The 15,720-nt window shown below is 40.7% G+C and overlaps 1 protein-coding gene across 1 annotated transcript in view; it reads left to right on the forward strand.

The window, feature by feature from the left end:
- Positions 1–15,720, forward strand: part of OTOGL (otogelin like) — a 212,548-nt gene that overhangs the window by 161,936 nt on the left and 34,892 nt on the right. The window contains exons 43-48 of the mRNA XM_075205981.1: positions 5,923–6,135; positions 8,582–8,683; positions 11,731–11,838; positions 13,848–13,949; positions 14,054–14,158; positions 14,906–14,946. Of these exons, the coding sequence (XP_075062082.1) occupies positions 5,923–6,135; positions 8,582–8,683; positions 11,731–11,838; positions 13,848–13,949; positions 14,054–14,158; positions 14,906–14,946 (671 nt within the window). The remainder of the gene's footprint in view (positions 1–5,922; positions 6,136–8,581; positions 8,684–11,730; positions 11,839–13,847; positions 13,950–14,053; positions 14,159–14,905; positions 14,947–15,720) is intronic.

The raw sequence follows: 15,720 nt of genomic DNA on the forward strand, positions 1-15,720 counted from the left end.
CAGATATTTTTAAAGGTCTGACAAACAGTCTCCACCGCAGGAACTTGGGTGGGCGGGAGGGCAGGAAATTCCGGAAAAGACGGATGGTGACCGTAGACCACAAAGAATGGAGTTTTGGATGATGACTCATGGTACATGTTGTTATGGGCGAACTCAGCCCAAGGGAGTAACTCTACCCAGTTGTCTTGATTGGCTGATGAAAATATCCTTATAAAAGTCTCAAGATCTTGATTGACACGTTCGGTTTGTCCATTGGATTGTGGATGGTAAGAAGATGAGAGTGCTAATCGTATGCCCAAGGTTTTACAAAGGGCTCGCCAGAATCTGGACACGAATTGTACTCCTCTATCAGACACAATCTCAGATGGACATCCATGGATACGGAAGATCTCTTTAATGAAATGTTCAGCCAGGATAGACGAGGAAGGCAAACCAGACAGAGGGATGAAATGAGCCATCTTCGAAAATCTGTCCACTACCACCCAAATAGTGTTATGGTTCTTACTAGGTGGTAAGTCAGTAACGAAATCCATACTAATATGGGTCCATGGTTTGGACGGAATGGGTAGTGGTCGCAGCAACCCTGCTGGGGTTCTGCGGGAGGATTTGAATTGCGAACATAATTCACAGGAAGCAATGAACTCTTTGACGTCTCTCCTCATTGAAGGCCACCAGTAACTTCGAGAGAGGATCTCAAAAGTCTTGTGTTCACCGGCGTGTCCAGAAAAACGAGAGGCATGAAACCACGAAAGGATTTTCCTCCTTAGAGTAGAAGGCACGAGGGTCTTCCCAAATGGTAGCGTTTTGGTGGATGAAGCAGCCAGTGAGATACATTTGGGGTCTAGAATGGTATGGTTGGAAACCTCTTCTATATCAGAGGACGTAGCAAAGGCTCTAGATAAGGCATCAGCTTTTTTGTTCTTGGCAGCTGGTTTGAAGGTAATTATTAATTCAAAACGGGAAAAGAAAAGAGACCATCTTGCTTGACGAGGGTTCAAGCATTGGGCAGACTGGAGATATGACAAGTTCTTATGATCCGTGAAGATCGTCACCGGATGGCGAGCTCCCTCCAACAAGTATCTCCATTCCTCTAATGCGGCTTTGATAGCCAGTAATTCCTTGTCTCCGATGGTATAATTCTTCTCTGCGGGTAGGAGACCCCGAGAATAGAAGGCACAAGGGTGGAATTTTTGCTGTTCCGAGCGTTGGGAGAGAATAGCTCCTAAGCCCACATTAGAGGCATCTACTTCTAGGAAAAAAGGGAGTGTCACATCAGGCTGACGAAGGATTGGAGCCGAAGAGAAGGACTCTTTTAATGTTTGAAAGGCTTGAATAGCCTCAGTAGACCATTGCTTAGGATTAGCCCCTTTACGAGTCAGGGCCACAATAGGAGATGCAATGGAAGAAAAATCTTGAATGAAGCGTCTATAGTAATTGGCAAAACCTAAAAAACGCTGGATGGCACGAAGAGTAGTTGGCTGGGGCCAATGTAGTACAGCATTTACTTTGTCAGGATCCATCTTCAGACCAACTCCGGAAACAATATACCCCAAGAATGGAATCTGGGGTAATTCGAATGAACATTTTTCTAATTTACAGAACAATGAATTTTTCCGTAGCCTGGAGAGGACTTCTGCCACATGTTGGTGGTGAGAAGGCAGGTCCTGTGAAAAAATCAATATGTCGTCCAGGTAGACGACGACACATACATATAATAAGTCCCGAAAAATCTCATTAATGAAGCCCTGAAAAACAGCGGGGGCATTACATAGCCCGAAAGGCATTACCAGATATTCGTAATGCCCGTCTCTGGTGTTAAACGCCGTCTTCCATTCGTCACCGGAACGGATTCTGATTAAATTGTAAGCACCACGAAGATCCAACTTAGTAAAAATACGGGCTCCCTTGATGCGGTCAAATAGCTCAGTGATCAACGGAATGGGATACCGGTTCTTGATAGTAATGGCATTGAGTCCACGAAAATCTATACAAGGGCGTAATGATCCATCCTTCTTTTTGACAAAGAAGAACCCAGCTCCAGCGGGCGAGGTGGAAGGTCGAATGAACCCACGCTGGAGGTTCTCCCGTATATATTCAGATGTAGCTTGAGTTTCAGGTAACGAGAGTGGATAGACCCGGCCTCTGGGAGGAGTCTTGCCAGGAAGAAGATCAATCGGACAATCCCAAGAACGATGAGGAGGAAGACGTTCAGACTGAGCTTTATCAAAAACATCGGTAAATGAAGCATATTGAGGAGGGAGTCCCGGTGAAATAGCTGAAATGGAAGCTTGCTGTACCTTGAGAGGAATGACTTGGGAAAGGCAATGATGGTGACATTCAGGCCCCCAAGACGTGACTTGAGGGGTGCGCCAGTCAATCTGGGGAGAGTGACACTGAAGCCATGGAAGGCCTAGGACAATCGGACTTGTCGTAACAGGAAGAATTAAAAACGATATCTCTTCATGATGCAGAGCACCAATCTGAAGGGTTACTGGAGACGTACTCTGGGTGATGAGACCGTTGATGAAACGTGATCCATCGATAGCCGTCACAGTAATGGGAGTTTTTAAGGTAATCATTGGTAGAGACCATTGATTAACTAACGATTTGGAAATAAAATTTCCTGCTGCTCCGGAGTCAATCAATGCCTGTGACTCAAAGGTCTTGGTAGCAAAGGAAATAGTCACATCAAAAGCGCAGACTTTAGATTTCATAGACGATGGAGAGGACTCCAGGGACCCTAACTTCACCTCTCCAGAACTAGTTAGGGCCTGGCATTTCCCGATCTCTTAGGGCAGGAGCTGAGGACATGAGTGGAATCAGCACAATAGATACAGAGTCTATTCTTAACTCTTCGTTTCCTCTCCTCAGAAGATAACTTGGAACGTCCAATCTCCATGGGAATCACAGCGGGTGACACTGGACGAAATTGAGGGTTAGAGCGAAAAGGTGCTTTAGCAGAAGTCGTTTTCTCAGCCTCTCTTTCACGAAATCTCATATCAACACGATGGCATAGAGAGATCAAATCTTCAAGTGACAAAGGAAGCTCTTGGGTAGTCAGTGCATCTTTAATTTTATCGGAAAGCCCCTGCCAGAAGGCGGCAACTAGGGCTTCAGTGTTCCACTGAAGTTCAGAGGCTAAGATCCTAAATTGAATGACGTACTGGCCTACAGTATGAGATCCTTGTCGCAGACGGAGGATGCTGGAAGCAGCGGAGGTCACACGACCCGGTTCATCGAACACACTTCGGAATGTAGAAATGAATTTGGCACTATCTTGTAATATTGGATCGTTCCTCTCCCACAGAGGGGAGGCCCAAGCCAGGGCTTGTCCTGAAAACAAAGAGATAAGATAGGCCACTCTGGAACGATGGGTAGAAAAATTTTGAGGTTGGAGCTCAAAATGGACTGAACATTGGTTAAGGAAACCCCTACAAGTTTTGGGGTCTCCATCGTACTTTGACGGAGTAGGCAGGTGAAGCGTGGAAGCTATAGACACCTGGGATGGCAATGGGGAAACGGAGGAAAGCACAGGAGCTTCAGTAGTAGCTGTCACAGTCTGTCCAGATGTTCCTTGGGAGGTTAATGACTGATAACACTGAAGTAACAGCTGTTGGCGGGCATCCTGTTGCTCCACACGGCTAACCAGATGTTGCAGCATCTCTTTGGCGGTAGGTTCCACATCTGGGTCTGTCATGGCCTGATCTTACTGTCACGGGCACTAGGAGTCTTTACCCAGGGATCACCAGATGGTAGGCTTACCAGAGCAATGTAGATGGTAATAGGGTACTCTGGTAGCTGGGTGATCACGGAACATGAAATGATGACCGATGAGATGCTCAGGAAAGTCTATGACTAGCAACACTGGTAATACTGAGGTAATGATACACAAGGAACTGTATGGACAAGGACACGTGAAGGTAGTCAGTGGTCTGCGATAGCAAGTTGTACCACTGCTATAGTGAGGAGGAATGTCCAACAGAAACAAGGAGGTGATGAGAGTCAGCGGTCTGCGGGTAGCAAGTTGTACCGCTGTCTGAGTGAAGGAATGGAATCCAAGTGGAGGTATCCAGGTAGTCAGTGGTCTGCGGTAGCAAGTTGTACCACTGCTATGTGAGAGGATAATGGAACAGGTAATACCGGAAACAGGGATCAGTGGTCTGACATCAGCAAGTTGTACCACTGCATATATATGTGAGGAGGTGCACGGGGGAAGACAGCAACACAGGATATACACAGGCACCTTATACACGATCCACAGTAATATGCACAATATAGGTATATATATATGTAAATGACTGATCAGGTCTGCAATCTAGAAAGTCTCTTGAAGTAGTCCAGCACAATGATAACACAGTCAAAGATGGCAATAGACTCAGCGGATAGCAGACTCCAGAGAGAACCAAACACAGTCCAGCAAGATATGCAATACACAGCACAGTCAATGAGAAGTATGCATACCGTGGTTCAGCAGTAGCAGTCAGATGGGATTGCAGCGGTACCTGAGCGGCTGGAGGCCGACTGGATAGGAAGTCCCTGGATAGGAGAAGCAGCGGTCTAGCAGGTGCAGCGCACAGGTGAGTAGACCGACAGGGACACGAATCCACAGGAGTCAGCAACACGTGGAACTGGACTCATAGGAAACCCAGGAGAATGGAGATGATCCAGCAGAGGGTAGTAGAAGAGATACAAATCCAATGCTGACAGGAGGGTAGAGGCCAGTGGAACACGTGAAGGCGTGGAGAGTGGATCAGCAGGAGATGGACGATAGCGCTGACCACAGCGGCAGGACTCAGCGGCACACGGAGGTAACCAGTAGCAACCACAGGAACCAACAGCGATGGGAAACAGGAGTGCAGCGCAGGGCAGGAGCTGTAGATCACGAAGGGTAGCAGATGGTAAAGAAAAGCGGCAGTCTCGAGGAAGCCACAGCAGAGATGAGATGAGAGTGAAGTGCACGGAGGCAGCGGATAGTAATCAGCTGGCAGTCACGATGTTGAACACAGGCGAGTTGCAAGCAGGAGACTGTAGTGCACAGAGGCAGCGGATAGTAGTCAGCTGGCAGTCACGATGTTGAACACAGGCGAGTTGCAAGCAGGAGACGGTAGTGCACAGAGGCAGCGGATAGCAATCAGCTGGCAGTCACGATGTTGAACACAGGCGAGTTGCAAGCAGGAGACTGTAGTGCACAGAGGCAGCGGATAGAAATCAGCAAACAGACTTGATGAGAAGCAGGTGAGTGAGGTAAAAGCTGGAGTGCACGGAGGCAGCGGATAGCAATGAGTAAACAGTCACATAGATATAAAATAACGTTGAAGTGGTGTGGAAGACTGTAGTGCACGGAGGCAGCGGATAGGAATCAGCAAACAGTCATGATGACACAGTTGATGGTAGAAGTGGTATGGAACCACAGTAGTAGAAGTGGTTTGGAAACCACAGGAATCAGCAGCACTGAATACACAAGTAATACAGGAACACCTTCAGAGACTCATGAGGAATGAGACTCCAAGATCAGGCAACGTGGTAGTGACCACAGGTGCTTAATATAGGGAGGTTGCCTGATCTGCCAATTAAGTTAAAGGGGTATACACTGAAGTATAGAAAAGGGCTGCGCATGCGCAGACCCTCAGGATGGTGGACGGCCACGGTTCCTAAATGTCCGGGAAGAGGCACTCACGGTCCGGTGAGTGACAGTCTCTATTACTTCTAGGCTGATGATGTAAACGCCAGGGACAAAGTGGCCGTCACTTGACATAATACTGTTTCCTCACCACTCAGTTCTGTAAAGATGACTGTTTCACCATTAAAGATTGCTGTAATGGAGGTCACAATTGTTACAGGCTGGTTTGATTAGAGAAAAACTCACTTGTGAGAGAAAAACAAGGTTTAGAGTTAATTGTAGCTATTTAATTTGTGTTTTAGCATGCACTGATAATGAAGGACATCCACACTCACCAGGAGAAGTCTGGCATTCATCAGTCAATAAATGCTGTCTGTCGAAATGTCTAGAGAATGGAGCTGTTGTATCTATAGAACCTGAGTGCAGTGAAGAGCCAGTGCCAACTTGTGTGCGGGAGGGTGAGACTCTTATCAGTGTCATTGAGAGAGGAGGATGCTGTCCAAAGAAAGTGTGTGGTATGTAAGTCCATTAACTAAGTGCACTCTGTATTTTATATTAAAAGTATTCATCCAACTCGGCGTGGCTTATACACTATTACAGTACCAAACTCCAACTAAAATTGGACGTTTTCATCTCCTGCATATTTCAGTGGTGCTTGGTAAATATTTAAAGGGGTTCTCTACCTTCAGGTGACTGAAAATTAATTTATTAGCATGTATCTGCAGCTTTTTTTCTAAATATATTTTAATTTTGTTTATCTTTCTTTTGTGCTTTTCAACCATGTTGTTTATTTCTGTTGCTCTAGGATAAAACACAGCTGTTTTTTTTTATCTATGCCTTGGATACATTTGTATCCAGACAGTAGCTTTGATTCATTTCCAGAGGTTATGGAAATAAACTAAAATTTTTAATATACTAACAAACTGTTAATGATCACTTTGAGCCTGTATTATGTTCAAAATGAGTTCTCCTGATTAAACAGAAACTTCCACACAAAGATATAAGTTACAATAAACATAGGAAATTAAAATAATATTGATTATATATATATATATATATATATATATATATATAAAACATATGCTGTTGTCTTAAATTGCATTTTCTATATAGTGATCTAAAAAGATCTTTAAAAGATTTTGTACTATGTGAGAAAACAAAACTAATATTCACAATTTTTAGGAAAATGTTAGGAATGTTAGGAATTATTTGTGATGAATGTATTGGTGACCTAACATCGAATAGAATAGAGGACCATAAACGTCTTACTTATATACACAGCCCTCTCGCTATCTATTTGTATTACTAACCCTACTAGTAAATATACCTAAAGCATACTACTGTACATAACATTACCTAATACTGGGCATTGAGGCCTCTATAAAGATAACTCATTTTTAGAAGCAGGGAATTACAGTAATTCTAAATAATTACTGGTCCGCATAACAAAATTGTGAAAGGGGATTGCTAACATTATACTCATATTTCCCTCAGTGGCTGAAAACCCCAATTACTGCCATCAATCAGATTATAATTATAAATCAACATATAGAAGCACGGGTTGTCTGGGTCCCAATGCCTTGGGCCTTATAGCTGCTGTTGCCATAGGTAAGCAGATGGATAGTAGACCTCTCTAATTGATTTTTAGGACTCTAGGGGCTAGATTTACTAAGCTGCGGGTTTGAAAAAGTGGGGATGTTGCCTATAGCAACCAATCAGATTCTAGCTATCATTTTGTAGAAGGTACTAAATAAATGAAAGCTAGAATCTGATTGGTTGCTATAGGCAACATCCCCTCTTTTTCAAACCCGCAGCTTAGTAAATCTAGCACTATGCCTTAAGCTTAATTACACACTACAGGTTTTTCACCCAATTATCATGCCAATCACATGATAAATGACTGTTAGGTCCGCTATGGCATTAGTGTGTACACTCCCGCGATCATGTTTTTTTATCGTGCCAAAGCACATTCTATCATTTGATTTTTATAAACTTCCTAAAAATCTCTATTAGCGATGGAACAATGTTGGGCAAATTCTGAAGTGTGTATGCACTCTCTACCAGCAGTGTAGGCAGATCTCCATAGACTTTAAAGAGTCATGATCTTTTCAGCAGATTTGAAAGTAAATTGTGTAAGCGTGTACACATATATCAGCATGCTTATCGGGACTTTCAATCGTTGGTAAAATCATTACAGATATCTCATTGGGAGAACTTTTCAATAGTTTGTACCCAACTTTAGGCTTTGTACTCACTGTGTGAAACAAACACATTTTACTTCCAGTGCAGTTAGTTGTGCAAATTACAAGGTAGACAGAGCTTAAATCCTGTGATTTGTAATATATATGTGGTAAATACGTTGTCTGTACTCACTGAAGCATTCACTGTGCGATAGACACAGCTACCTGCACCAGAGTGTATCAGGCTGGTGTCACACGAGAAATTTTTCTTTTGCATTTATTCCTTCAGAAAAAAGCAGCACTTTTTAAGATGTTTTCCGACTGAAATTATTGTGTTGTGCCTAGATGATATCACTTGAGCAGACTTCCCACTCAGACAGCTTTTAAAATACCGTATGCAGGAGAAAAATAGATAAAACAAACAAATGTTCTTTTCATGGGAATGATTAAATAGCTGGCTCAGGTATGATGTACAGAAATGTTATCAGGTCTGCATGAAAAATGTCGTGAAATACTCAATAGTATTTTTCTGCTGCTGTTTTCTTGCAGAGTGAAAACAGTTCATGTAACACCAGCCTTATAAAATGAGCCCAAAGCACACAGCCACATATCAGAAGCCAGTCTCTGTATTTGACATTGATTTGACCTGTCCGTTTATCTAAATTAAGATAAATTATTTTTAAGCAGTATATCTGAGAATATATATGTCTGTAGCAGGAGTGTAATATAACATAGTTGTCATCAGCTGCTGTTTATACTATGCTTCATTATATGTTCACAGAGTGTAATATATCTTCATGTGAAAACGCTGTAACCTGTAACAGTGGTGAGCGATTGGTTGCTGATTATAGCCCGGAGACCTGCTGCCCTCAGTTACACTGTGGTGAGTATATCTATAATGTAGCCAGTCTATCCCATTCGAGCTCCAGTCATTCTAATGCCAATACCGAAGCGTTGAGTAAGCTCTTTCATTTTAGGAATTACAAATGAGATTTGTCTGTATCAGGGCCGGATTAAGGGAATGGAGGCCCCTGGGCTAAGGGGGCCTCCATTCCCCCGTGAGGGCCCCCTCCGTGATCCAAGCCGCCCAACGCCCCCCCGCCGCCCCCGGCACTTACCTCCTTCTCCTCCTTCTCCGGCGCGCTGTACACTCTTTACTGAGGAGATCTCGTGAGAGTGAGACTCACGAGATCTCCTCAGTAAGGAAAATACAGCGCGCCGGGGAAGTACTGCAGTGAAAGTGCCCCGTCCCCGACCGATCGATAATGCTGCTGAGCACTTTCAAGGGCCCCCTGGATGCCCGAGGACCCTGGGCTGTAGCCCAGTTAGCCCTATGGTTAATCCGGCCCTGGTCTGTATAGATGCCAGCTGAACAAGCCCTCATATATCTTTCATTTCTGTTAATACCAGGTATCCTCCACATAATACTTATCGGACACATACTTCTTGAGTATCTTCATATTTATCTACTGTAGGAGGCAGTATTCCTATTGTGCAGAGCTGTCCATTGGGCCAATTTAAACTATTTGTAACTATTTATTTGCAGCCCCAGCTTCTCTGAAAGCTCCATAGACTGTATGGCATAACTTTTTAATGTTTTAATAATATTTAGTCTATGAACACACAGAGAAAAAATGCAGTCCTCTTCATCATCATTTATTTATATAGCGCCACTAATTCCGCAGCACTGTACAGAGAACTCACTCACATCAGTCCCTGCCCCATTGGGGCTTACAGTCTAAATTCCCTAACATACACACACACACACACACACACACACACAGATGGAGACAGACAGACAGGGACAGACAGATTAGGGTCAATTTGTTAGCAGCCAATTAACCTACCAGTGTGTTTTTGGAGTGTGGGAGGAAACCGGAGCACCTGGAGGAAATCTGCACAAACATGGGGAGAACATACAAATTTCTCACAGATAAGGCCATGGTCGGGAAGTGAACTCATGAGCCCAGTGCTGTGAGGCAGAAGTGCTAACCACTACGCCACCGTGCTGCCCATATTCCTCTTCAAGGAAATACATGGACAGCACTGCTCTAGTAGGCACAGACAGTATTGTCTATTGCCTCAGAGGTTGTCTCCCTTATATGGATCTCTTAGTGGTCCTTTTAGTAGATAAGAGCAGGGACATTAATATTTGCAGTGAATTTACAAAGACAACAACAGTCTTGGTGGGTACCCCAAGGTGAATGTGAATATTTTTATGTTTCTGACTAGTTTTCACTCCGCAATTAAGCAGTTGGCCAATATCAATAGTGTTTAATGTTGCCATTCAGTGCTTTTTAGTGATTTTAGATAAAAATAAAATTAAACAGAAATCGATTCTGAGCTACCAAGTTGGGAGTATGACATGGTTCAGCATTTTACATAACAGACACTATTATTATTAATTGAAAAAAAATGCTGCAAATGAAAATATTAATTTCTAAAAAAAACCACAAAAAAGACTTTGAACCAAAGGAGTGCTGGCAAATTTTAGCCCAGGGGGCAAGACTCGACTCAGAAGCCTAATTAGGAACATTTTAAAGGGGGAAAAAAATGCAGGCGGCCCAGAGACCCAGCCCAAGGTAGTCCACTATGGGACCGGCCCGAGGGGGCAGATGTCCCCCTGCCCCCAGCTCAGCCTGCCTCTGCTCCGAACTCAATCACATTAATATAGCCTGGTGTTAGTGAGGAATTGTGCTCTTTATCTCCAGTGCTCCGATGACGCTTAATACCCCTGCTCCTTCCAGATTAAAAACAATTTGTATGGTTCTTTTGCAAAATGTTCATGTGTGTAGTTTGTGATCCTTTTCATCACAAAAAAAATCACATTGATAACAATACTCTTAAGCTACAGTCATGTCCACAGGTTTTGAAAATTACACAAATATTGGTTTTCACGAAGTTTGCTGCTTCAGTGTTTTTAGACCTTTTTGTCAGATGTTGCTATGGTATACTGAAGTAATATTACAAGCATTTCATAAGTGTCAAAGGCTTTTATTGACAAATACATTAAGTTTATGCAAAGAGTCAATATTTGCAGTGTTGACCCTTCTATTTGAAGACCTCTGCAATTTGCCCTGGCATACTGTCAATCAAATTCTGGGCCCCATACTGACTGATGGCTGCCAATTCTTGCTTAATCAATACTTGGAGTTTGTCAGAATTTGTGGGTTTTTGTTTGTCCATCCGCGTCTTGAGGATTGACTCTCAATGGGATTAAGGTCTGGGGAGTTTCCTGGCCATGGACCCAAATTTCAATGTTTTGATCCCTGAGCTTCTTAGTTATCACATTTGCCTTATGGCAAGTTGCTCCATCATGCTGGAAAAGACATTGTTTGTCACCAAACTGTTCTTAGATGGTTGGGGGAAGTTGCTCTTGGAGGATGTTTTGGTACCATTCTTTATTCGAGGGTGTGTTCCTATGCCACGGAGGGGATGTCCCGCCAAATTTGCTAAAATATGAGGACCCAGGACCAAATACTCTATTACAGTCTCCCCCAGTGTTAAAATACAGTATACTCAAACCCTATTCAGGTAAGATAGATGTAGCTTTTTGAAATAAGCTAAATAATAGTAACATTGTTTCTTAGAAATATTGCACATGTAAACCTGCACATACCCTTTCCTATGAGAAAACAACCATCAGGTTGGAATTTTCATCTTGAGACAACATCCATCTGCAATCCTGGTGGGACAAAGGAATATAAACATAAATGTACATTGTGAGTTTTGTTTTATCTGTATAAGTTCTCGTTTTTACATATCTCCATGTATAGGATTCAATTGGACACACTTGTATGTAGCTCCATGCTTACTTCTAATGATACACTGAAGACTCTTGTCTTGTACATTGTTTTAGCAAGTGCTTTTACTTCAAATAAACTAAGGTTCTAATTTTATAAATTAAAATAAATCAATTTTCGTTTACAGTGTGTGACCCGTCTGCTTGCCCAGTATTGTCACGCCCTGATTGCAAAGCAGATCAAATAGCCGTTCAGGTCAAACAGGACGACCCGTGCTGTTTCTCCTATATCTGTGGTAAGATGTGAAGTGTTGTCATTTAGTTTTCATGACTATGCATATCTGATTTGTATTTTTATCATTTTGCTATTGAAGAGAAAATATTAGGATTTTTCTTTTTTTAAGTCGGCAGAACATTCATTATGCCGTATGTTATTCCTTGGGAATGCTGTGGTATTCCATATATTATTTAACACATACCAGATTTCAGAAGAACAATGTCACACAACTCTAAAAGGATAGACAAGAAACGATTATATATTTACTTCTAAATTATTATTATTTTTCAAATTATTATCTATCGATCTACTTGGATGTAAAGATTTATAAAGTTAATGTTAGCACAATTGCATAAACTTTTGATAGTTTTTTAGATATCAATATTTTACATCATAATATATACAGTATAAATTGAACGCACAATTGTAAAATTATCAGCCACCCAGTAATTTAGCACTATAATAGACTGAACTAGGATGTATCTAAAACAACAATAGTCACTCCAACAATATTTTAATTTAAAGGTAGAAGATGTACAAGTACCGTAAGTCATTCTTAGTACTACATTGCTATTTATACAAGATACAGTATAGAATACAATTATCGACATGTCACCAAAAAACAAGTTAACATACTATTTATTCACACTAGATATCACACTTCTGTACAAGTGATCCTCCACACTGACATGTTATTGTTTACAATTCTTTTTAATTGTGGCTAACTTGAAGGTTATTATTTTATTATGTTTTTATGTAAGCCAACAACTACACCTTTAGACACATGTCAAAGTTTCTGATTCTTTCAAAACATCTTATTTAGCAAAAGTAATTTTAGGCGATACTTTATTGAAAATTTAAACAGCTAGATTATAGCTGTTTTTGGGTGTTACATTTCTTATTTACCTATTGGAAGGTGCAGTGATGTCATTGCAGTTAACTGTGGACATTTGTATCCTGGGTTCGATGGCTTTTATTAAAACTGCTGAACACATTCTAAGGGTTAACCTACACAGGAGAGTTTTGCTTACTTGCCAGTTGTCAATCACTAAACACCATCACCCAATTTGCATTGTTGTTTTTTTTATAAACTGAACTACATTTGTAATTTTAAATAGTGCAACCAGCTTCAAGCAAATATTTGTGTCTGATAACTATGAGATGAGCAATTAATCGCTGATTCATGCAATTTTGCCAATTAGCAACAAGAAATGCTAGTTTGATCTGTTTAACGAGATTTCAGTGAGATTAATCTCAGCACATTAATCGCACAAAGTAGCATATTGTTTTCTAAGTGGTTATTAATGATAGAATATGGAGACGCAGACTAGAAATCCTTCTACATAATTCACCTTTAACAAATCAATTGATAGTCTAGTTCTCCTGAGTACAGAGATAGCAAATGTATGACATGTCTATTGGAATAACATATTATATATATTGCACAAATAGCAAAATGTGTAGGACATGGCTAATGCTGGAAAGTATCTGTGCAATTGTTGCAAAATTGTATCATACGGGCTGCAATTTGCCTCATAAGTCTTGACACTAAGTTACAGCACTAAAGTACTACCATAAACATGAGAACCCTTTTCATGTTGGAAATCAGGGACAATTGTGTGCAAATACATTGCAGTATGTTGGGAAAAGGAAATAGCAACGACTATCAAGCTGTTGGAGATGGCCAGATGTACTGGAAAGTCAAACTGTAAATGTGGTACATCGATCTGTTATAATGGATAAGAACAATCTGCTGACGAAAACTAACAAACTTCTGTAATTGTGCCTAACTGTAAAAAATAGTCATTTTCAGTAATCGTTAACATGTATAAAAATGAAAAGAAAAAAAGCAGAGGGAATGTACTATTTCTTTAACAACCTTTCTAGGAAAGCATTTGGCATTTAAAATAATTCCAATTTTGATAATGACAAATTGAAAATGTGTGTTATTTGAAAAATGGTTGTTAGTGTTCGCTAGCGTAGTAATAAGGTGGAAAAATGTAATAATTATTTATTTTACACTTGTAGTTTGTGAATCTTGTACAGAGCCTGTTCCCGTTTGCAGAGATGGAGAAATCCTTACTGTTGATTTGAACACTACAAACTACTGCTGCCCTCACTATATCTGTGGTAAGATTTTTTGGAAAGAACTTAGTAGCATCTTCTTATGTATAGAAAATGTTTTATTTGTCAACCCTGCTGATTTTGTTACATGTTATTTTTCTATTGCTTAGTGTGTAATGGAAATCTTTGCGCTGCGCCACAGCTGAATTGTTTGCCCGAGTCCTATTTGGCTAAAAAGAAAATGGATGGAAGTTGTTGTCCAGAGTGGTACTGTGGTTAGTATAAATATATTTTATGTGTTATCCCATTTCTACATTAGAAGAGTATACAAATATATCACATTTGTTCACATGACAGTTATGTAATACAAGATCAACAGAAAAAATGTGTTTGATAGCACATAAAATAACTACTATTAGAGCACTTAAAACCCACTAAGGGATTATTAATTTTTCCAAAACTGTACAGCGCCTCCCTTTGTTAAATAATCCTTTGGCTGGCTTGTAGCACTGGAGCCATACTTGTATTTCAAGCTGTCTATTAAATGAGGCCACTCCATTGCTGTGGCTCCTGTCCAATCAGGTGCTGCCTTCACTACACACCTCTGTTCCCTATATACTTGAATGACTTGTTCAGTCTCTTTTCTCTGCTCTGAAGCAATGCTGTTCAATTGCTCCGGTAAAGTAATAATAGTAATGGAACCGCCGGCAAAATACACCGGGGGTGGGGAAGTCACTAAAGAGTTGTCTGAAAATGTTGTATGCATTCTTTCCATGATTTTATAAAACTATGTATACAACAAACACTGGAATAGTACCTGAATAGTTCTTGAACATATGTGCAAACTGACTGTTTGTTTCCATTCAACTGTTATCTAATACATCAGTCCCAGTAATGCATCTAATGAAGTACATAAAGGGCAGCACTATCTTATAAGCCTAGCACTACTAAAGCTGTCACCATAGTATATTCTACCCAGTGCATTGGCTGTATCTCTACTAATGGTTTCCCATTTGTTTCAGAATGTAGCTGTGGAAATGTCACCGATCTAGAGTGCCCCTTGGTAAGAATATGTTCTTTAAATTGTGTTCTCTTAAAATGAAGATAAACAGACAAATGTGTTCCTCTGGAAAATCATTAACAATATGTAGGAGTATATGTTATAGAAGTTGTTCATAGGTAAATACAGTATTCTAGTTGCAAAATTACATATATGAAGCACTGTGCATATATACATTGAAATATATGTTCCTTAAAAAATACCTAGGTAAGCTTTTCTCTAAACTATTTGACAACGATGCATTCTTTCAAATGTATGTTATATTGTTACCATTATCATTAAGCCTATATCTTCTAAGCGTGGTTGAATCATTATATGCAGTTGTTGAGTGAGTTACTTAAAAAATCTAGAATGTTGCTTATCAAACTATGTTAAGCCTGATAGATTATATTTATTTAAATAGGAGTAAAAGAATTCTCCGGCTTCTAGCTGCTCGATCAATCTAGGCCGCATTCTAATAAGAGAAAAAGTTTGTATGCTGAGCAGTGTGGTCCGACCACACCATTCTTTCTTCCAATCATGCACTCATGTTTTGCAAAGCCTAATTGTGAGCATATCTTTCACATTAAAGTGGAACTTTCTGATTCATTTGGAATGTATTTTACAAATTACATGCACAGCACTTTCCAGAGACTAACTCGCACTAGACTGACGTAAGCTAATATCTTAGTTGTTACTATAGACTACAACACACTGTTATTTAACAAACCTTTATACAAGTATGTATTTCTATATTATGCCATCTTCACTAGCATGAGTGATCATGCTACACTTACC

The sequence above is a fragment of the Mixophyes fleayi genome, chromosome 4 (genome assembly GCF_038048845.1).
Source record: "Mixophyes fleayi isolate aMixFle1 chromosome 4, aMixFle1.hap1, whole genome shotgun sequence".
Lineage (NCBI taxonomy): Eukaryota > Metazoa > Chordata > Amphibia > Anura > Limnodynastidae > Mixophyes > Mixophyes fleayi.